At 41.1% G+C, this 21734-nt stretch overlaps 1 protein-coding gene and 1 pseudogene across 5 annotated transcripts in view; both read right to left on the bottom strand.

Moving 5' to 3' along the window:
• Window positions 1-3104: 3104 nt before the first annotated feature.
• LOC132413845 (WD repeat and SOCS box-containing protein 1 pseudogene) lies at window positions 3105-4444 on the bottom strand (annotated as a pseudogene).
• Window positions 4445-15240: 10796 nt separating this feature from the next.
• The window catches only part of LMO7 (LIM domain 7), a 121684-nt gene continuing 115190 nt past the window's right edge, over window positions 15241-21734 (bottom strand). For 3 of the 5 annotated variants that reach the window (XM_059995638.1, XM_059995641.1, XM_059995640.1), the window contains 4 exons: window positions 20639-20917; window positions 18622-18730; window positions 17399-17501; window positions 15255-16038 (listed from right to left, as the gene is read on the bottom strand). In XM_059995638.1, coding sequence (XP_059851621.1) covers window positions 16016-16038; window positions 17399-17501; window positions 18622-18730; window positions 20639-20917 — 514 coding nt within the window. In that variant the 3' untranslated portion in view covers window positions 15255-16015. Of the gene's footprint in view, window positions 16039-17398; window positions 17502-18621; window positions 18731-20638; window positions 20918-21734 lie in introns of all 5 variants that reach the window. The other 2 variants (XM_059995636.1, XM_059995637.1) reach the window with 2 other exon arrangements.

Genomic DNA, 21734 nt, shown 5'->3' with positions numbered 1-21734 from the left:
CACAGACCCTGTGACTCAGTACTGTTGTTTTAACCATCACAGCGTCCTGCCCCACATTCTAAGTGCTAATTGCCATGAAGGTGATACAAAATATTTAGAACACTTGGATCCAACCATCAACAAGTTGGGGGACAAGTAAATACAGCTCTTAATGGAAAAATGCAAAATCAGGATGAGACCGAGCGCTTTATTTGATCACTAAAGGCTTTTCACATGGAGATTTGTGTCTCTGAAAGTTCAAGTTTCTACCCCATGTGTATTATAACCAAACAATAGAGTGAGTCCCACCGCTAATGCTCCAATTCTCCAACAGATGTGTGTTTTAGTGCAATTCCCTTCACCTGGAGTAATTTTAAAAATACATTTAATGTAAAATAGATAGCTAGTGGGAAGCAGCCACATAGCACAGGGAGATCGTGCTTTGTGACCACCTACAGGGGTGGGATAGGGAGGGTGGGAGGGAGATGCAAGAGGGAGGAGATATGGGGATGTATGTGTATGTATAGCTGATTCACTTTGTTATACAGCAGAAACTAACACAGCATTGTAAAGCAGTTACACTCCAATAAAGATGTTTAAAAAAAAAAGATTTAAGATGGGAAAATCCCAAACAGGACAAGACCTAAGTTCCAGTTCTGGTCTGAGATACTTTACTTCTTTTGGTTTTAGTTGCCAGAACTGTAAACATGTTTATTTTATTTTATTTATTTTTAAATAAATTTAGCTAGTTTTGGCTGCGTTGGGTCTTCGTTGCTGCACAAAAATAAAGCCTTTCCTCCCTCAAAATGTTTATTTTTCTAGATATTTTTATGAACACAATATGACTGAATATTCTGATCTTACAAAATATCTTGATTGGTGATACAAAGATTGGAAGAGTTTGTCGTGGACTAATGTACAGGCATCCTTGGTGTGCATGGCTGGCACAAAGGGACAGGTGGAAGGAGTTTGACCTTGGCTGGTTTACTGAGTCACACTAAGCAGCTACTCATTGCTCAATGGCATCTACCATTTAGGCAGACGTTTTGTTAAAGATGAGCTTGGGGCTTCCCTGGTGGCGCAGTGGTTGAGAATCTGCTTGCCAACGCAGGGGACACAGGTTCGAGTCCTAGTCTAGGAGGATCCCACGTGCCGCGGAGCAACTAGGCTCGTGCGCCACAGCTACTGAGCCTGTGCGTCTGGAGCCTGTGCTCCGCAATGAGAGGCCGCGACAGAGTGGCCCCTGCTCACTGCAACTAGAGAAAACACTCGCACAGAAACAAAGACCCAACACAGCGAAAAAAAAAAAAAAAATATATATATATATATATATATATATATATATATTATTATTATTTTTTTTTGCGGTACTCGGGCCTCTCACTGTTGTGGCCCCTCCCGCTGCGGAGCACAGGCTCCGGACGCGCAGGCTCAGTGGCCATGGCCTACGGGCCCAGCCACAGCAAAAAAAAAAAAAAAAAAGATGAGCTAGTTAATTTCCATCCCACTACTTCCACTCAGTGAGTCCTCTGCCTTTTGTGTATAATTAAACAAATTGGTTCAAATTCTGCTAAAAATATATCACTTGAAAATACTGTTAAACATTTTAGTTTCTGATGAGAAATGTGTGTAATATTTAGGGTTTTTTTGCAACAAAACCATATAATAATGGAAACTTTTTACACATTTAATTTTCAAACTGTTCTCTCATAGCATATGTTTCTTTCAAAAGGGGTTATGCATTGTATTTGTTTTTATCACCTTTATTGTACAAGAAGATTATTAAGCTTGTTTTTGTATTTTAAGTATCTACTAGGAAAACTACAGGCAGCCACCTTGGGAAAAGGTCAACAAATTTGAAAACCCCTTTTTTTTTTTTTTGCAAAGGAAAATCTGCAGAATATCTTCAACCACTGCCAAAGTAATGAAAACAAAGCCATCAAACGTTGTTGCCATCAAGTGTAGCAAAAAAATATTTGCATGGTTATTCCCTATCTCATTACAAAATGTTATTTTATTCTAGTAAAGATCTTGTTCTGTTTTTTTTTTTTTTTTTTTACAAGTCTTTAATTAAAAAGCTCAACAAGGGGCTTCCCTGGTGGTGCAGTGGTTGAGAGTCCGCCTGCCGATGCAGGGGACACGGGTTCGTGCCCCGGTCCGGGAAGATCCCACAAGCCGCGGAGCGGCTGGGCCCGTGAGCCATGGCCGCTGGGCCTGCGCATCCGGAGCCTGTGCTCTGCAACGGAAGAGGCCACAACAGTGAGAGGACCGCGTACAGCAAAAAAAAAAAAAAAAAAAAAAAAAAAAGCTCAACAAAAATATATAATCAAGCATTTTACATAATGCATCCATTCTTAATATCTGCAGGTAAGATAAATAACAGAAGGCAAAAACAGATATACTAATTGTATTGCTTCTCTTTGGCAAGTCACCAATATTATCCCCTGCAGAAACATAGGATATGTGTAAAAAATAAACAAAAAGCAAAAATACCCACTACAGTCATAAAATAATTGTCCCTTAGTAGAAACAACAAAATATTTAGCAATAATGCAGTAGACAGATTTTTCAAATTGACTAAAATTTATTATAATACTTTATTTATACCATAGGGGTGAAAGTAGCCAGCTGCTTTCCAAAATTAAGGCCCACAAGCAGTAGTTAGGAAAAAAAAAAAAAAGACACCCTTTTTTCCTGGTTGCATCCTGGCTATTTTTCATTTAATAATGTCACATTCAAATTCTACCTCTCAGCTGCCACTCCTAAGGAAAACAAAATCCTTCCCTAGACAAAAGCTGTTTTACTTGAAGGTCAGTTGCCTGACCACCCCCCAACCAAATACACATTTTGTTATGAGGCATTCAGCTTTCTTAAGTCAGTATTTACCATCTAACTCAGTGTCCCAGAATGAAAACATTCCTTCCACTTTACAGCAAAGATACATATTGTGGCTCTACCGAAGCAATGTATACATGTTGGAACTAAAAATTAGAAAAGCAAAAGGGTCCATTCAACACACAGCAGCTTATATCGAAATATATACATGTATGTATATGGTCTCACAGTTACATTTTAGAAAAATATTTACATTTGATATGTTCAGAAATATTTCTCCTAAGGTCTATAAATAATATTTTAAAAGCTCAAGTGATGAAAATGCAATACAAGAATGTATCAAATTAAATAAATCTCCTAAACCTTGAAGTCAGTAAAGCTTGAGGTTTGTGTAAAGTGTGTTGTCAGTCCCTAATACTAGGGAAGACAGCATCCTCTAAACACGGTAGGAGAGGAACTCTAAAACTTTGGAAGGAATCGGCAGCTCCTGGACTTCTTGGGTGGGCATCACTCTTCGGATTGATATGCGACATAAATGTTGAAGGCTAGGGACTTGCCTTGGAGTGGCCCCAAAATACACACTTCCATCATGTGTCCCAGCAGCTAAAACACTGCGATCAGTAGAAAAGGCACAGCAAAGACCATTGCTCAAAGGTGTAACTTGTACTGGATAATCCTCATCAATTCTCCAGAACCTCACCATTTTATCATCAGCAAGGCTTGCAACATGCAGTCCATCATGACTAAACGAGACAGATCGTACCCATCGGTCATTTGCTCCTCCAGCAAATATTGGAGTGGGTGGGGAAAACAGGTGCCCAGATTCCATCAGAATGTCTCCAGTGTGTGGATCCCCGATATAAACTCGAGTATCATAAGAGGCCATAGCCAGTAATGCTCCATCAGGAGAAAAGTCACAAGCTACAACATCATGGTGATATCCTTCTAGTTTCCGTATCATGGTATATTTATCCATATTCCAAAGGAAAACTGCCTTACTGGCTCCCACTGAACACAGCATAGAAGAGTCAGGAGAGAATGCACAGCTGTACACCCAGTTCTGATGGCCCCTCAATACCTTCATCATGTTTCCGTCATCTTTCAGGTCCCACACTCTCAGAGTTTTGTCTCTTGAAGCTGACACCAGGATCAAGCTCCCATCTGGAGCAAAAGTTAAATCTCTGACCACTTCAGTATGACCTACCAAGTTAAGGAGGAGTTTTCCTGTATATACATCCCATATTTTGATACACCCATTGTTTAACCCTGTGGCAAGGAGTAGCTGATCTTGTCCAAATCTGAATCGATGCCATTCTATGTTTACACAGCGACTGTTTTTCTGGAACTGAAGATCCAAAAGCAAGACTCCAGACTATATCGCCACAGTCTATAATATGTTCACGAGGCTTATTTTTTTGACCACCATCACTGTTTTGTCCTGACAATCTTAAACTGCTTGAATTGGTGATATTCTTCGTGCCATGCAAGAGAAAGTTCTTAAGGCAAAAGCAACAGTCCAATTTTCACGACCACATTTCTTGTCAAAAGGAGCTGCAGGAGCTAAGAGTTCACCTGTAGTACGTGATCTCACGACCTCTTACTCGTTGACCATCGGGGGAAAGCTGGCCATCTATGGGGCACCGTCTGATTCCGGGGGCGCGATGCGGCGTGACGCGGGCTGGGTCCCTCCCGGTCCGGGACGGAGGGGAGGGGCGGGGTGGTCGCGGCGTTTTCTGCTGACCGCCCCGGGAAAGCTCCGGGAGGCCTAGGACGAAACTACGGAGTCAAACACAGACAATAGATGCTGTTCCCTTCCTCGCGCCTACGGACCAAGACGCTTCCCTCCACACAACCGACTGCAGACGAGACACTGGAGCAAGATCTTGTTTTTAAAGAGTAGAAAAGTGGTTGCCCAGGGCTGTGGGTGGAGGAAATAGGGAGATGTTGGTAAAAGGGTATAAATTTTCAATTATAAGATGAGTAAGGTCTGAGGATCTAATGTATAATATAGTGACTATAGTTGATAACACTGTATTGTATAGTTGAGATTTGCTAAGAGAGTAGAACTTAAATGTTCTCGCCAAATAAAAAGGATAACTGTGTGAGGTGATGGAGGTGTTAATTGACTCCATGGGGGAAATCCTTTCACAATGTACATATGTATCAAATCAGCCCGTTGTATACTTTAAATATCTGGCAATTTTATGCGTCAATTATACCTCAATAAAGCTGGAAAAAAATTGTTTTTTATAAAATGAACCACATTTGCTAATTTCTGACTACAGTTTGAGACTAAAACTTGCAATAAATGATGCAGTAAAAATAATATAGTAATATTATAGAGACTCTGTAACTATATTCTGGAATCTCTTTTTTATTCCAAAATAGTCATTCCATCAATGGGTAAATGTACCCAGTTTTACCATAAATTGTTTTTAAATTTATTTATTTTTATTTATTTATTTTTGGCTGCATTGTGTCTTCATTACTGCACGCGGGCTTTCTCTAGTTGCCGCGAGTAGGGACTACTCTTTGTTGCGGTGCACCGGGTCTAGGCACTCGGGCTTCAGTAGCTGTGGCTCGTGGGCTCTAGAGCGCAGGCTCAGTAGTTGTGGCATACGGGCTTAGTTGCTCCACGGCACGTGGGATCTTCCCAGACCAGGGCTCGAACCCGTGTCCCCTGCATTGGCAGGCGGATTCTTAACCACTGTGCCACCAGGGAAGTCCCTTGTTTTTAATCAAGAAGTAACTTACTGTTGAGTATCAGTCTCCTAAAACATTTTAATGGCTCATAAATAGTTCTTTTTGTATTTCATCATTGAAACAATTTAGCAAATACCATAAGCTGAGATACGATGGAGACACCTGTATTATGGAGCAAACGTCTCACACCGAATTATTTGTTCTCATTCTTGTTTCTTCTCTACTTCGGTGATGTTTTCTGTGCCTCTTCCAGCAATATTTGCTGACAAAGGAATATACTTGTGTCAGTTTCCATGTTATTTCCAGTATTTTATTTCAGCCATTTTAACCTCAGTAAGAAGAGCAAGGGGATTTGCCGTTATATGCATCTGCTATTATGTAAGCTCAAAAGATGCTTGTAAACATTTATTACTGTATGTAGTATGTCAAGGAGAGATTAAATCTTACTTGACTTTAAGCATCACTGGAAAAATTGTAGATGTTCTTCTTCGTGTTCCTCATGTTTCTAAAAATCTTGCTTGCAAAGTGATGACATAAATAAATTGTAATATATCACAACATGCCAAATGAAGAAACCATTGCGGGGTGGGGTGCTCATTCAGCCCTCAGGACATCTACGTACTACACTATGCGTTCTGCACTACACGTGACTAACACAGCCATAACGACAAGCGTGTCTGTGCCAACCCTTCTATGAAATACCAGAAATGCTTAAAATGTTTCTTTTCAAATATAAAAACACATACAAATACATTTTCTAATATGTTCTTCATACAGCACAATGGATCATCTTGCCCATCATTGTAGGGACTGCTCCCAAAGAAATGAGGCAAAACGGGCAACGCAGAGGTCACTGGAACCACCACTATCCCACTGAAAATTAAGCCTACTGAGTCGACAAATGTCATTTTATTACACCTTTTAGTGATGAGCACACATTTATACATATTATTTGAGAAAAAACTTTAACATTTTTAGTCAGAGTCATCCTAATGATCTCTTTTTAAATAGTGGCAAAAGGGGAGAATACGAACTCCTGGTTTTAGTTGGTAAATATCAAAGTGACTGTGGTATGCCAAATAATGTTCCCATCCTAATCCCTGGAAGCTGTATGTTTCCTTATGTGAAAGAGGGACTTTGCAGATTTGATTCAGGATCTAGGGGCAGAGAGGACCTTTGGTTGACAGAGCAGACCTGTTGACCCAAAGAGATGACCTGCCTGAGATGAAGGGATGAGGGCTGAAGCTGAACACTGGGTGACCTGTGCTGCGTGGTCCTTCAAGCCATGGATCAGGTGGGAAAGTTGACACCCCAGTGGATGCCATCGTGAAGGGCTAACCAGGTAGAAAGACCAGACAGGATGCTAGGTGCTGCAGTGATCACTGGCATAGCAACGAGGTGCATAGAACAAGGTGCTTCCACAGGTCCACCACGTGGCCATGACTCTGTCACCATGTAAACCAAGCCAAGGTCAGATAACAACTGTGGGGCAGAAGAGGGGTTAGGGAATATCCTGATTTGATTGGACTTAAATCTGAAAAAGCTGGAGAGAAGAAATGGGCAAGATTAGATTTGAGTTTTCTTGCCTTCAGGTGGAATGGGGCTCTAAGTATATATTCATTTTGACTATAAAATTGTTTGTAAATAATTTTAATTATAAAAATGTTAATTTTCATAGCTGAATTCATAGTTATTTTATAGTATGAAAATACCACACTTGTACCGTGTCCCTAATACACCTGGCACACAATGAATACTCAATAAAGACTTGTTAAGGTGAACTCAGGTCATGGGAGAGGCTCTTTCTTGGCTTCTCTCTGCACTTCCATTGGCCTCCTCTTCAGCTGTGAGCTATATTCCTGACCCTAGAACTTAAATGTATTCAGAAAGAAGGCAACATGGATATCCTAAACCTCACTATACATCCGAACTTGAAACTGACACAAAGTCAGTATTTTACAACTAAGGGCTCCCAGGAAGCTAGTCTGATTTGGAGGTAGAAATGGATTTAAGAACACAGAGGACTTGCAAGCTTGACCCAGGAGCTCTCTTGGCCATCTGTGACGGATGTTTTCCTGCTGCCGTAGAACAGGTTGAAAGGGCAAATGAGCTTCTGACAAATGTAAGAAGAACTCTCTATTTAGCCTGAAATGGCAACAGGCAGACCAACGCTTCCCATGCAGGTCTGTGACAATGAATTCATTACAGATCTAATAAAGCACTTTAGCTATCAAAAATACAAAAAAAAAAAAAAAATTTAAGTAACAGCACGTAGCACACAAAAACATGTAAGTTAAAAGCCTGGATGTAACCTAGAAAGCACTGCTCCATCCTTTTCCTGATTCTAATAGGTCTCTCCTAGGGAATTTTCAATAAATCCTATTTTCCCCAATCTAATTTTAACAGTAAGGAGTTTTGATAATCTTTCACAGGATTGTGTTATAAAACTGGTGTTGAAAAATACTCTCCATGACGAGCTTTGAGGATCTTTACAGTGTAAGCATTAAAGAGCTTCACACAGAATCGTCAAACAGAATCATCAAGAGAATTACTGGGTCACCTAAATGTATTAAACGATCTCATGGGATTACAGTACCTAAAACCCACAATCTTAAGTTTCAAATTTAATCATAAGAAGATGAGCATTGAACCCACCATTCCCTTTCATGAATTTTTACAGAAAAAACCTGAAAAAGCATGAGACTATTTTTCACACTTTATATTCATAAAGTAGTCACAAGTATTTACAAATTATCCAGGTTACCAATTTTTCACCTCATCACCACCATGATCTCTTCATGATTGCTTGAACAGAACAAATTTTCTCAAGTACTCTCTCACATGATCCTTGGTGGGTACGACAGAGGAAATATTCTTGTCCTCTCCCCTGTGCTCTCTATATCGTTCCTTAAGAAACTCGCCGACTTACAAGGTTCTAATTTTGAAAGACAGGATCTCACATCATATTGATACAAGTATGCAATTTTTAAGAGAATTCATAAAGGCTAACTATGGTAAATGTTGTGGTTAACCCCCAACATTTACTCCACCAAACTCCCATCAGTCAGCATCACTAGGTGATTCTCACTTAAGGGGGCCCCCTGGTTCAAAACTGGGCAAATAAGCCAAGCCTGGCCTATGAGAAGACAGAAGTTTGGCCAATGGCTTCTGGAAAAGGTCCCTTATACGCTGAAGAGCAATGAGGGCTCAGCATCTCTTCCAGTGAATATGAAAAAAGAAGCATGGAGCCTGTCTGCCATCTTGCAACCGTGGTAATAAGCAGCCTTAGGAGCGGCCAGCGTTGTGATGGCCAAACAGCCTGAGATGAATGATAGGGGCCTTTGATGACACTATTAAAACTGCTGGATGAACTGACCTTCTCGACTTTCTCTCAGGTGAGGAAATAAACTTATATCTAAATCAATTTGAGCTTGCAAATGAACCAACTCTAATGGATGTCATTTCTTTCTAGTTAAACCCAAACCCCTATTTCCAGCTACCTTCACCTACTTCTTCTCTATGTATGTCAACCCTGTAGTACTGTGGCATGTCCAAAACAGAACTCATTTCCTTTTTCAACAATATCAGTCTCTACACTACCCAGGCTTGGGGTCCTACAGTTATTCTTTTGCTTCTCTTTAGGTCGTGTCATGTCTTTGAGTCATGATCTCTCATCCATTGACTTATTCCTTTCTGTGGTCTCACCACCCTACGTCAGATCTTCACCACTCCATGGAGACATGATCCCACATAGTGTAACTAGGGATCTCCTCATTCCTCTGCGAAAGAGGCCCAAGTGTGTATGCTTTTGATCGAATACAACGTAAGGGAGGCACCTCTGGGGATTTGATCCCAACTCAGAAATGGTATTTTGTTCCTTCTGCATGCTCTATCTGCTAAGATTATGTCTGCTCTTAAAGATGTAGTTCAAATATCAACTTGGCTGTGAAGTTGCTTCACAACTGAGTAAATGTAAATGGAAATGTCTCATGGATTCTCACACACTGGATTTCTCTCATAGCCCTGGTCTTTACTACCAGGCACTAGAATCCTTTGGGTATGTGCCTTTCCCCTCCATGAGAATAAGGATTGCTTTGTATTCATCAAATATTCCCTCCATGTTTTATAACATTAATCTGAAAATGGCTTTTTTCCTGTCCTGTACACATGGATTTTAAACACATACTAGGGTTTTTAAATGCCATTTTTAACGTCTTTATTGGAGTATAATTGCTTCACAATATTGCATTAGTTTCTGCTGTATAACAAAGTGATTCAGCTATATGTATACATATATCCCCATATCCCCTCCCTTTTGCGTCTCCCTCCCACCCTCCCTATCCCACCCCTCTAGGTGGTCACAAATCACCAAGCTGATCTCCCTGTGTTACGTGGCTGCTTCCCACTAGCTGTCTATTTTACATTTGGTAGTGTATATATGTCCATGCCACTCTCTCACTTCGTCCCAGCTTACCCTTCCCCCTCCCCGTGTCCTCAAGTCCATTCTCTACATCTGCATCTTTATTCCTGTCCTGCTCCTAGGTTCATTAGAACCGCTTTTTTTTTAGATTCCATATATATGTGTTAGTAGACGGTATTTGTTTTTCTCTTTCTGACTTACTTCACTCTGTATGACAGACTCTAGGTCCATCCACCTCACTACAAACAGTTCAAATTCTTTTTATGCCATTTTTACTGGTATAAACTGGGACTTGCATTAGCATACCTTAACAACTCTTCCAGATTGCAAGGACTGATGTTAGAGCAGTAAATAAAATGAGCAAACTCCCAGCCCTGGCATATACACTATTAGAGATGTCTCTCAACTAACAATCAGGCAGTAGTTTTTATTCCAGGCCTATTCCTTGGAACCCAGCTAGTTTCTTTCTTTCTTTCTTTCTTTTTTTTTTTGTTACTTCTCACACCGTGATAGAAATGAAAATTAAGTATTGAATAAAATGCCTAGATTACATTCTTGAATAGAACAAATTTAATTTTCACGCTACTTTCCTTTCTGAATCTAGCACTGCAGGGGCTCTGGGTTTTAATGGCTACAGGGGATAAAAGCATCCTCTTCCCTCCTCTACCAGTCATGCCTACCCATAAAATAAAAACTTTTGATTTCTCAAAAATATTGAAGAAATCATCCCTTCCTTCTACTCCTCTCACTCACTCACTCCTCCCCACTACCTCTTTGGGACAGACTGGATGTTAGAATTAGCCACTCACAAATGGCCTGGCCCTTCAATCCTTTATTGGCCTTGTCTTATGAAGCTGCCTGTCCACAGGCCATGTGCCGTCTTCTCCCCCCATGTCGTTCTCCCACAAACACAGAGGACAGAGAGCTCTTCTCTTGGCTACTCAATTGCTAAGCTCAATTCAAGTAGGAGGAAGCAGGAAGTGTGCCAGCAGAAATGACGGTGATATTTTTTGATCCCTGCCTCTTATAAAGATTCCCAATGGACCCAGCACTCTGATTATTCCTCCCCATACACACACAGATAATTCTCATGTGTAAACAAAACAAATGAAAGGCTAGAGAATACACATGTACCTACGGCCTCTTTAAGTCAAGATTATAAAGGGTAACTTTAAAGAATATTTACGAAATTTTAAAACGTAGAACTTTCTTATGTCTTAATATGGCATCTAGGACTTCCCTGGTGGCACAGTGGTTAAGAATCCGCCTGCCAATGCAGGGGACACGGGTTCGAGCCCTGGTCCAGGATGATCCCATGTGCTGCGGAGCAACTAAGCCCATGCGCCACAGCTACTGAACCTGTGCTCCAGAGCCCGCGAGCCACAACTACTGAGCCGGCGTGCCACAACTACTGAAGCCGGTGCGCCTAGAGCCCATGCTCCGCAACGAGAAGCCACCATAATGAGAAACACGCACACCACAAAGAAGAGTAGCCCCCGCTCACCATAACTAGAGAAAGCCTGTGCGCAGCGATGAAGACCCAATGCAGCCAAAAGTTAATTAATTAAAAAAATATATGGCCCCTAGACGGCAGTTTCTGACTTGGCCTCTCCCTGCTTCCCACAAAGCACACATGGAGACATTGAAAGTGATGAAAAGCCTTAACACTGAGATCTACCACTGGCAATGCTAGACTCCGGGGGTGGGAGGGTACAGAATTTCAATCAACTACCATGAAACTCAACTGTGAATCATAATTTAAGGACCAAAGCTTGTCTGTAGCTTGAAGTAAGGCAGAGCAACCAAGTCCGGGGCCTCAGCCGAGAGACCCAAAGTTTGCGTCTCAGAACACGGCAGAACAGAACCCAGCTGGCTGTCTCTGCCTCTGGAAGCAGCCAGTGCACTCCAACCCCAGTACCTCTGTTTCCAGGACATTCTGAGAGTCCCCCAAAACTACAGGGCAAGTGGTGAAGGGGAAGCAGCACACGTGTCAAGGGAACTCACTCACAGCACACTGGGAACTGCAGCTCTGATTCCTAACATATCATGGGCGCGGGGCGGGCGGTACGGACAGAACGTGGCCTGGAGATGGCTTTCCAAGCTCTCCCTCAGTTCATCTCACTGGGTAAATAGACAACACATCAGGACATTCAGAGGTTGCTAGGCACTGGAAATTGGGCTGGGTGCTGTGTACGTGAAAGACCGCCCAACTGAACATCTGAGGTGGTCAATCCACGAACACCAAAATGTACATGATCTCCAGTCATCGACTGGGTTCTCATCTTACTGCATCACTGGGTAGCCTTTGACACAGCAGGTCCCTTCCGCCTTGAAATATGCTATTGACTTGATTTCCAGAACACCAGTGTGTGGGTTCTTCTCCTGCCTCTGCATCTCTGATCTCCAATGCTGGAGGACCCCAGGAATTGGTCCTTCTGAGATATTCTTTGCTCTAATTACAGTCAGAATCCAGGTGATATCCTCTTGATTCTCAGCTTAAATTCCATCCATATACTGATGACCCTACACTTACATCCCCAGCCTGGACTTCTGCCTTGAACTCCAGATTTGCACAGCCAGCTGCCCACTCGACACTGTCATTTAGTTTATCTAATACTGTTCAGACCTTACCATGTTTAAAATCCAAACCCTGATCTCCCTGCCCCACCAACCCCAACTGGGCTCCACCTACCACCTTATCCATTTTAGAAAGTGGTGGTTCCATGTTCAGCTCCTTAAGACAACACTTGAGACTTGGACTCTTCCCTTCCTCCTATGCTACATCCAACCCATCCCCAAAATCTGTCACTTCATCTTCGAGATACATATGCACACTGTGTAATCTGTCACCTCCTTCCTCATCACCTCCCCTGCTCCCGCCCTGCTGAAGAGAACATCTTTCACCTGGACAATTTCAATAGATTACGAACTCGCCTCCCTGCTTTTACCTTTACTCTTCTGCAACCTATTGTTTATGTGGTGGTCTGCAGTCATTTTAAAACATAAGTCAGTTCATTTCACTCCTCAGCTCAACCCTCCAATGTCTCTGTCCTGCTCAGCAGACCTGCGTCTTCCTGCCCACACCTCCTTGCTCACATCACTCTCACTTGATCCGTCCTAACCACATGGTCGCTTTCTGAGCACACCATATATTCTCCTGCCTCAGGACACTTGAACTTGCTATTCTCTATATCCGGAATGCATTCCCCTCAGATATCTGTAAGGTCTGCTCCCTCAATCCTTCAGGCTTTGGCTCAAATATCAGAGAGGATGTCTCTACAACCCATATAAAAAGGCACCATGGAACTTTCACTTCCAACACTCATGGAGCCTCCTCGCCCTGCTCATTTGTGCTTCAACACCCTTATCTCCACATGCATGTTACATTTTATTGCGTTTATCACTGTCTCCCCCAACTGGAAATCTAAGCCCAGTAAGAGACAAGACTTTGTATTTCTTCATTGCACTATCTACAGTGCCTAAAACTATGCCTGGCGCATACCGCTTGAATAAAGAATGTTGAATGACTGAATCTTTCCTTGTTCCTAAATGAAGTTACAAATTCTCATGGGCATATACAAAGGTGCTATAACACCGGTGTCTCAGAAGAAAATCTCTGAAAGCTGTCCTAACAACTTGTACTAACAAAATTATTATCACTTAACAAGATAATATGAGAGATGAGGAAAAAAGTCATAAGAATGTACAGAGAAGAAGAAAAACAGTATACAAGGCTTAAGATGAAAAGACACAGGATTTAGATGAAAAGGAGTACTGATCAGTAAAGATGTCGGATGAGAAAACTAAAACTGTGAGGTAAGAAATAAAGCTTGTACTAGAGGTAGGAACAAGCAGAATTAACAAGACAGAAATTGAAGCAGTGGTTTATTTATTGATTTATTCAGCTACTGCATACTGAGGGCTACTATATGTCAGGCAGAGAACAAGGCAACGGAAATTCCTGTGTGGTGCTAGTGGGACTCTAAGTTGGTAGCATCTTTCTGGAAACCACTGTGGCAATATGCATCGTGACAGCCTTAAGATGCATAACCTCTGAGCCAATAATCTCATGTCTATGAAAATAATATAAAGAAATAGATATGATCATGGAGAGTCCATCACAGACTTTATACTAGAAATATATGCATACATATAGTATATATAACCATGTTATATATATCACAGGGAGCTCAGCTCGGTGCCCTGTGGTGACCTAGATGGGGGGGGAGGGGGCAGGGAGGTCCAAGAGGGAGGGTATACAGGTATACATATAGCTGACTCTCTTCACTGTACAGCAGAAACTAACACAACATTGTAAAGCAATTTTACTCCAATAAAAGATCAAAATAATGGGGAAAAAATAAAAGTAACTTATATCACTTTAAAGAGAATAAAATCTATTTGTTTAAAAAAAGTGTTAAATATTAGAAACAATCGAGATGCACGCAGTAGAGGAACTATCAGGTAAGTATTAACAGCACCAAACAATGGAGCATTATGCAACCATTAATAAAAATATATAGAAATGGTTTTAAGAACATGGAAAACTCACAAGCCAATGTTAACTAGGAACACAGGATAAATAACTGTGTACGGATTGAGCTTAAACACAGAGCTCTTGTCTTTGAAGTTTGGAATTGAGAATTATATTCCTCACGCTTTAGGTACTTGATAAATTTTCATCAAAAAACACACATTACTCTAATAATCAGAAATAAAGAATACTAAACAAAAATAAAAACTGGAACTAAATTTTTTATGTTCTCCCACATTACAGCTTCTTATATACTTCTAACCTATCCCAGTACAGTTCTCATATCCTAGAATTAACCACTCCAGTTTCCTTATTATAAAGGATTCAAGCAAGCTTATATTTTTGCTCAAAACATGCTAAAGTCTTGCGTTCTTGCACTCTCGCTCCAGATTTCTAAAACATTATAGATTTTTTTTTATCCTATAGATTTTCTAAACTTATCACAGAGGAAGTAAAAGAATATGTAAAGATTCTATGCACATCATCCAACAATTCACCATTCACTTCACCTCTCACCATAAAAACGTATTGCATTCAAAAACAACTTTCCATCAAAAATAAAGTTTCTTGTTAAAATTTTTCAGGAAAAATGATATCAAGATTGCAGTCATAGTTTCATAGGTATATACACATGTCAAAACCTGTCACTGTACAGTTTAAATATGTGCATTTTATTGTATGTCAATTTATTCCTCAGTAAATATGCTAAATAAAACATAGTATCAAGAAAAGCCACACACTGAAACAAAATTAAAAGGCTTGGAAGGTAGACAAACACAGACACACACAGAAGAAAAAGAACCACTCTTTAAATGCATCAGCAAGTTTATTTACAAATGCAGTTGAACAGAAAGGCTCACTAGTTTCTGGAGAAAACTTCTGGCATACAAACCATGATGATTTTCCATGAATGAAAAGAAGCAATTTCTACTGGGAATTGCTTAGTGACAATTCTGGTGAAGAAAATAGAGCTCCCCTAATCAAGCAAATAAAATGTCATATAAGCTAAAAAAAAATTTAATAATATTACATAAATGAAAAGAAGGATACAGAAAGCAAATTTGGGGGTGGATTTTAGTGAAATTTTCCGTATTGTTCTGCATTAATTTAGAATACATTATAATAAACAGAGCAAATGCAATTACATATTTATATTAACTATTTCAAATAATGTTTCCAAAACTTAAAAAAAAAACAATAAAATAACCCTCCTCAAAACACCATTAGAAAGTCAAACTAGATCATTATCAGCATCAAAAAAATATTTTGAAGTTCTTATTTTTCCCCTGTGCTTTTATAATGCTGAATTCAAAAAGGAAATACTGCACTTTTCCCCACACATAATTACCTTCTTATAAATAAACAACAAAAATACAGGTTCTACCAAGACTATAATGCTCTGATGTAATCTAAAGAGGCCAGAAAAAGTATTATTCTTTTTAAAAAAGAGAGCAAAAGGACATACAACGTGTATCTATAGATCTATACCAGCAGCAACCACCTCTTCTTCTATCTGCAACAGTGCTTTCGTGTGGAGGCTTACATCACATGGCGGTTGGCCGTCCAGCTGATCAGGCAAGGAGAGAAGAAAGAAAAGCGCTTAGATTCAGAAACACTCGAATATCGCCACCTGGGATACATAGCAGGAATCGTTCAGAGAATGACCCCATGAGGTAGAAAGAGTTACCCTGTTACTCACTTAGGATAAAGCTGGGCAAATCACACCTCTGGGTTCTACAAGTCTTTCTTTGCAAAAAAAATGGAGTAAAAATTAACTGCTGATATAGAAACAAGTTACACTCAACTCTCTATTATTTGTACTGGAGGAGAGAAAAGGCATGGGCAATTTTTCCATGATGAGTCCAAAAATCAATTATATTTGGCTTTGGAATTTTGACTAAAGAGAGAAAAGCTCACACACATACACACACTCCCTCCCCATTCCATGCCCAGCCTTGACACTCTCCCACCTCAGTGCTGGCATCCAGGAAAGGTCTGGACCCACGGGGTGAGAAGGCTCAAAACACGGTGACAGATAAGAGAGAGTTGACTGGGCTGAAGCCATTTCCAAAGCACTCTTCACATAAAGGCCATATAAATACCTCAGAGCTCAAAAGCATATGGTTTGGCTGATACCACTTGTAACAAACACCCTTTCACAATAAGGAAGAAACACATGTTACCAGCATCAAGGCTCAAAATATAAAAAGGAGGAATGGTTGTCTTTATGTAGCTATAAACGATATGCAATCTACTTACGCTACCCTATGTTTATAACACACTTACAGGCAAAAACAGGCTTAGACACAGAATAGCATGTGAAGTTTTCGAAAAACGCAATTTTTCCAAAAATGACACTGAAACACTATGTCATCAGAATCAATGCTTAAATTATTGTATAATTTGATAGCATATGATTATAGAGTAACAAAGCATACGCTGACTATTCTTTATTACCTTTTTAAACCACGGTTTTTAAAGTTGGTCATATTCTAAATCACATAATCAGACCCCATTAGTAAATAATAGAAATCAGCTAAAATGATGAGAGTTTCTTAGCCAAGAAACTGATGAGAGTCTATACAGAAGATTCATTTTGACTGTTGGTCTTGGTTGGTTTTTATGCTTGAGTCATCAGAAGTTTCTCCAGACTCAGCAGACTGCACAGCACACCGTCCTGACTCCTGGCACGCATCCCTCTCTGGTTCCTTGGTCCCACACCCACCCTTGTGTGGCTGGAATCCTGAGCACTGACCCACTGACCCGCTCACCGGACCCTCTTTGAAGGGGATACTCTGAGATTCCTGAAGCCTGGAGCTCTGGGGCAGGGAGCTTGAAGGGGAGCTGGTGGCAGGTTCAGGGAAATGCATGGGAACCCGTGGTCTCCGTAAAAGACAAGAAATTTTCTCCCTGATTTGCTCTCTTACATTTGAATCTGAGATAGCAGTCGTTGCAATACAGTTGGTTGTTTCGGATTCTGACTTCGGCTCCTGAGGAAGAGCCTCCGAGGTCACGATCACAGGCCACACACTGGGAGACAAACAAAAAAAAGCAAAAACAGGAAACGTCCACACTTAGCTCAAGAAAGCTTGGGGCACTCCCAGAAAAAAAAAAAAAAAAAAAAAATTTGAGCAAAATGCAGCTTCTAAGCTCTTAGATACATTTCAGCAAAGGAAGAAAAAAAAAAAAAAAGGCCCAAAGATAATTAGATGAAAAGGAAACCTGCCAGATGAGACATTAAAGAATTCATAAAGCCAATTTTAAGAGCCAAGATATCATTCTAAATATACCAAAAGAACAGAAATGATTCGTTGATTGGTTTAAAGAAATTGCATCTTCCTTTCTCCCAGCGGAATGGAGAGGATAAAGCACCACAGGAAGGAACGGGTGAAGGGCACCAAGACTGGGTGTCTGGCTCTCTGCCCTGGGGTGGGTCACCACAGGCATTCCCCCCAGCACCAATTCGGTGAGGTTCACTCACAGTGCTTTCCCTTCAAGGCCGGGTATTTTGGTTCCATGTGCTCAAACACTAATAATTTTGACTCATTCTGCTATGCCTAGGAACAACCCAAGCCAGAGATAGACAAGCTTAAACAAGCTGAGCTCTAAAGGACTCCAGGATCAACCACCGGAATCTCTCTCTCTGGCCCAACGCAAGTTCAAGAATCAAACAGATGTGTCTCTAAAGACATACTGCAAACTAAGGGAGTCATAGAGCCCTACTTCTTTCTTATGTGCAAGAGCCCCTGAGGTACAAGCAGACTGTGCAACTGTAAAAATACATTATTTTTCCTTTCATACTCTCCCTATTCAAAGCTAGGGTTTGGACACTGTTATAATTCATGTCCCCATGCTGTTAATAACCGTGGCAGCATGTCAGAGAAAGCATTTACGCACGGTAAATTTTACTTATAGAATCTTAGATTGGAAATAGGAAGTGCATAGTGCTTCCGGCTTTAAGTTTTGAAGCCAGGTTCAAGGTTTGAGAACCTAGTAGCAGTAGCAGGCCATTTGTGATTCAAAGTGCAGCACAGACCAACAGAGGCAGCACCTAGCTTGTTAGTGGCAGGTCCACACCCAGCGCTGCAAGAAGCCATGCTCTCTCCAAGCAAAGCAATGCGGGCCTGTAGGCTGTCTGGCTCAGTCTCACCTTAAAACAATGCAAATGATAACAAAGACCCAGGGACTCGATGATCATGGCGGCTCCTTTGCCCAGAATGTTATGACAATAGGAGCACATGCGCTTCCCACTGACCGACCTAGACGTAGAACGAGAATGGAAGGGTGGCTTTCATCCGAGTAGCTCAAAGCTCTTATCTAAAAATCACACTCTGGTATTAACGTGAATCATAGTTTACGAAACTCTTTATTTTATAAACCTGTGGCAGGAAAACGTTCACCAGCCAACCAAAGTATGCCTTGATTATACTGTACCTTGATGGACCTCCACGACGGCTCTGGAACCCTTGACACCTAGTCACATACACGAAGGATTTCCGTGTAATCAGTCCATGCTGCACTTCGCGGTGCTATCACCCTCAGACCGCATCTGTACTCGGCAACAGTCCCCCCTCCTCTAATGCAGCCGACATCATCTTGCCAGGTAAACCCTCCAAGGCACAGCTCTAATCATGCCTTCTGCTCATCGAACACCGAAAGAGCAGCCCCGCTTCGGAGAGGTGTTGCAAGTCTATTCAACCTACCACCTCAACCTTATTTTCTCAACCTCTTTCTCATTCACCCGATATTCTAGGTCAACAGAAGTATCAGTGCTTTCCTGACTGTACCTCTGGTTTACAGGGCTGCCTCTGCGGAGAATGACATGAAAACTGCCTGACAGCTACCATTTAGATAGGTAAGGCAAGTTTCTACTTTGCTTTATTTACAAGGCTTATCTCTTCTCCCAGGCCGAAAGGTGAAGGCTACTTCTTATCTTTGCATCCCACTGGACTGGCACAGCACTTCAGTGACATTGGAAAGGGCATAGCTGTTGAGTGCCTCACGTTAGAGCACCACGTGCTCTAGTTAGAGACCTTTTCAGGGCAGAGAAGTCCACAGCCCCGTCTCCTTTCTGCTTTCCGAGGGCAGGGTTCTCAGTAAGGAAGCAGGTACTCTCTCCTCTGGCTTCTCCCCGACTCTGCAGTCCCTATCTTCCCTCCAAATTTACCAAAAATCCTCATCTCTTCTTCTCTTAATTTAAGCTCCCTGATACACATTTTATAAATCCTGGCACAAGCAACATTTTTAGCTAGATAAAAATATCTTCTCCGAATGAAATCCTTTAGTTGATAGCTTAAAAAAAAATCCCAATATTAATCATTGTGTTTCTACTTTTCAGTATTTCAATAGTGATGAAAAGTAGCATAGGCCAGTAGCACTCCCTTCAGGTCTCAACACAAACACTGCTGTATGTGGCTTTGTGAAGCATCAGTGATCTGTGGAGAAGCTACACAGATATAGCACCCCAACACAGGCTGATAATCTGAGCTTTGACCCATACCAAAAGGCAAGTGCCAAGACCCACCATTATAACTCTCACACAGTTCCCGCAGCATATGACCTGCAGAATTCAGTTGATGTAGTCTGAGTAAGATGTTGGAAAACCAGATAAGAGACAAGCAGTGGTCTTGGAAATCAAAAACCCAAAATGCCATATCTAACTTAAGGATTTTTTAAGCCAGCTTGTTCAAAGTTCCACAGACGATGGGTCTGGGTTATAATGCTTTCCTTTCATACTCAGTTCCTATAAAATGATTTTATATTACAGTCTCATCAAAACAGTCAAACATTTTACAATACTGCTTTTACTCATCAATTTGTCATGCATTCTTGAGCTACTGTATATTTTTATGATTCCAGAGTGAGAACTGTTCAGGTCCGTCTGCATCTAAGACACTGACCACAGGCCCAAGTAAACGAGGCAGTGGCAGTGAAGTCAACATTTTAAAGGCCTCCAATGGCTTCATAAGACATCCATAAATGCCCTTGGGTTGGCATGGAAAGATAGCAAGGAACTGATTTGGGAAAGGAACACTGAAACTGACACACTCAAAAAGGCTTGTTTTTCTTTTTTCATTGGAAATCTTGGACAAGATTTTGGGAAATTTTTAATGAAAAACAACCCCTTGAGACGAAGGGAAGAAGAGGGAAAACCCAAAGGGCCTCACCTGTTGCGTGGCTGGCAGCCGGGCTGCGGAACCGCAGGGGAATGGCTGCGCAGTATGGGGGACGGGGTGGTGGTCTTCCCAGAACCCGCTGAGGGAGGGGGTACGCCGGAGGAGGGGTTCCGCATGTAGGCACGGTTCGAAGTGGACAGCAGCTGAGGTGGGGGGCGACTGAAGTCTTGGACAGAGGAAGTGGCATAGACTCCTGAAGGCTGGTTGAGCCAAGGGGACTGTCGCCAAGAACTGGCTCTCGGGGAATCCAGGTTATCTAGAGATTCACCTCTGAAACACGGAAAGGGTTCATCCAAGTTATAGAACACATTCAACTAGAAATCCACTTAACACCATTACAGTCATTAAAATATCCATGTATTTTATAAGCAGGTATGAATCTAACAAGGCCAGTTACATATAAAATTACCTTTAACAGCTAAAGTTCCTTTTCATCAAAGGCATCATGATGTTTCATATTCAATTAACCTTCATTTATTTTTTTTAATTTTTTAAATTTTTATTGGAGTAGAGTTGCTTTACAATGTTGTGTTAGTTTCTACTGTACAGCAATGTGAATCAGCTATACGTATGCATATATCCCCTCTTTTTTGGATTTCCTTCCCATTTTGGTCACTACAGAGCAAGCGTTCCCTGTGCTATACAGTAGGTTCTCATTAGTTATCTATTTTATACACAGTATCAATTGTGTTTATATGTCAGTCTCAGTCTCCCAATTCATTCCACATCCCCTTCCCCTTTGGTATCCATACGTTTGTTCTCTATGTCTGTGTCTCTATGTCTGCTTTGTAAATAAGATCGTTATGTACTTGACATTAATTCTGACCTACAAAGATTGACTCCAAATTATGAGGGTTTTTTCCTACCTGGTCAATTTTGTTGTTATGACTTTTAAAACTTTCTCTCTTATCCCAAGTTTGAAATATGTATTTTTTTCAAATTATAAAAGTATTATATCATCATGATGAGAAAGACCCAAGCAATCCAGCAGGGTATATACACTTTTACTTACAATTTACCTGCCCCAATCCCCAGAGGTAACCACTGTTGACTGTGTATCCTTCTAGACTCTTTCCTCACACATGCA

The sequence above is a fragment of the Delphinus delphis genome, chromosome 18, assembly GCF_949987515.2.
Source record: "Delphinus delphis chromosome 18, mDelDel1.2, whole genome shotgun sequence".
Lineage (NCBI taxonomy): Eukaryota > Metazoa > Chordata > Mammalia > Artiodactyla > Delphinidae > Delphinus > Delphinus delphis.
Note: the sequence above shows the minus strand (reverse complement) of the source record. Positions and strands in the feature narration are given on the sequence as shown.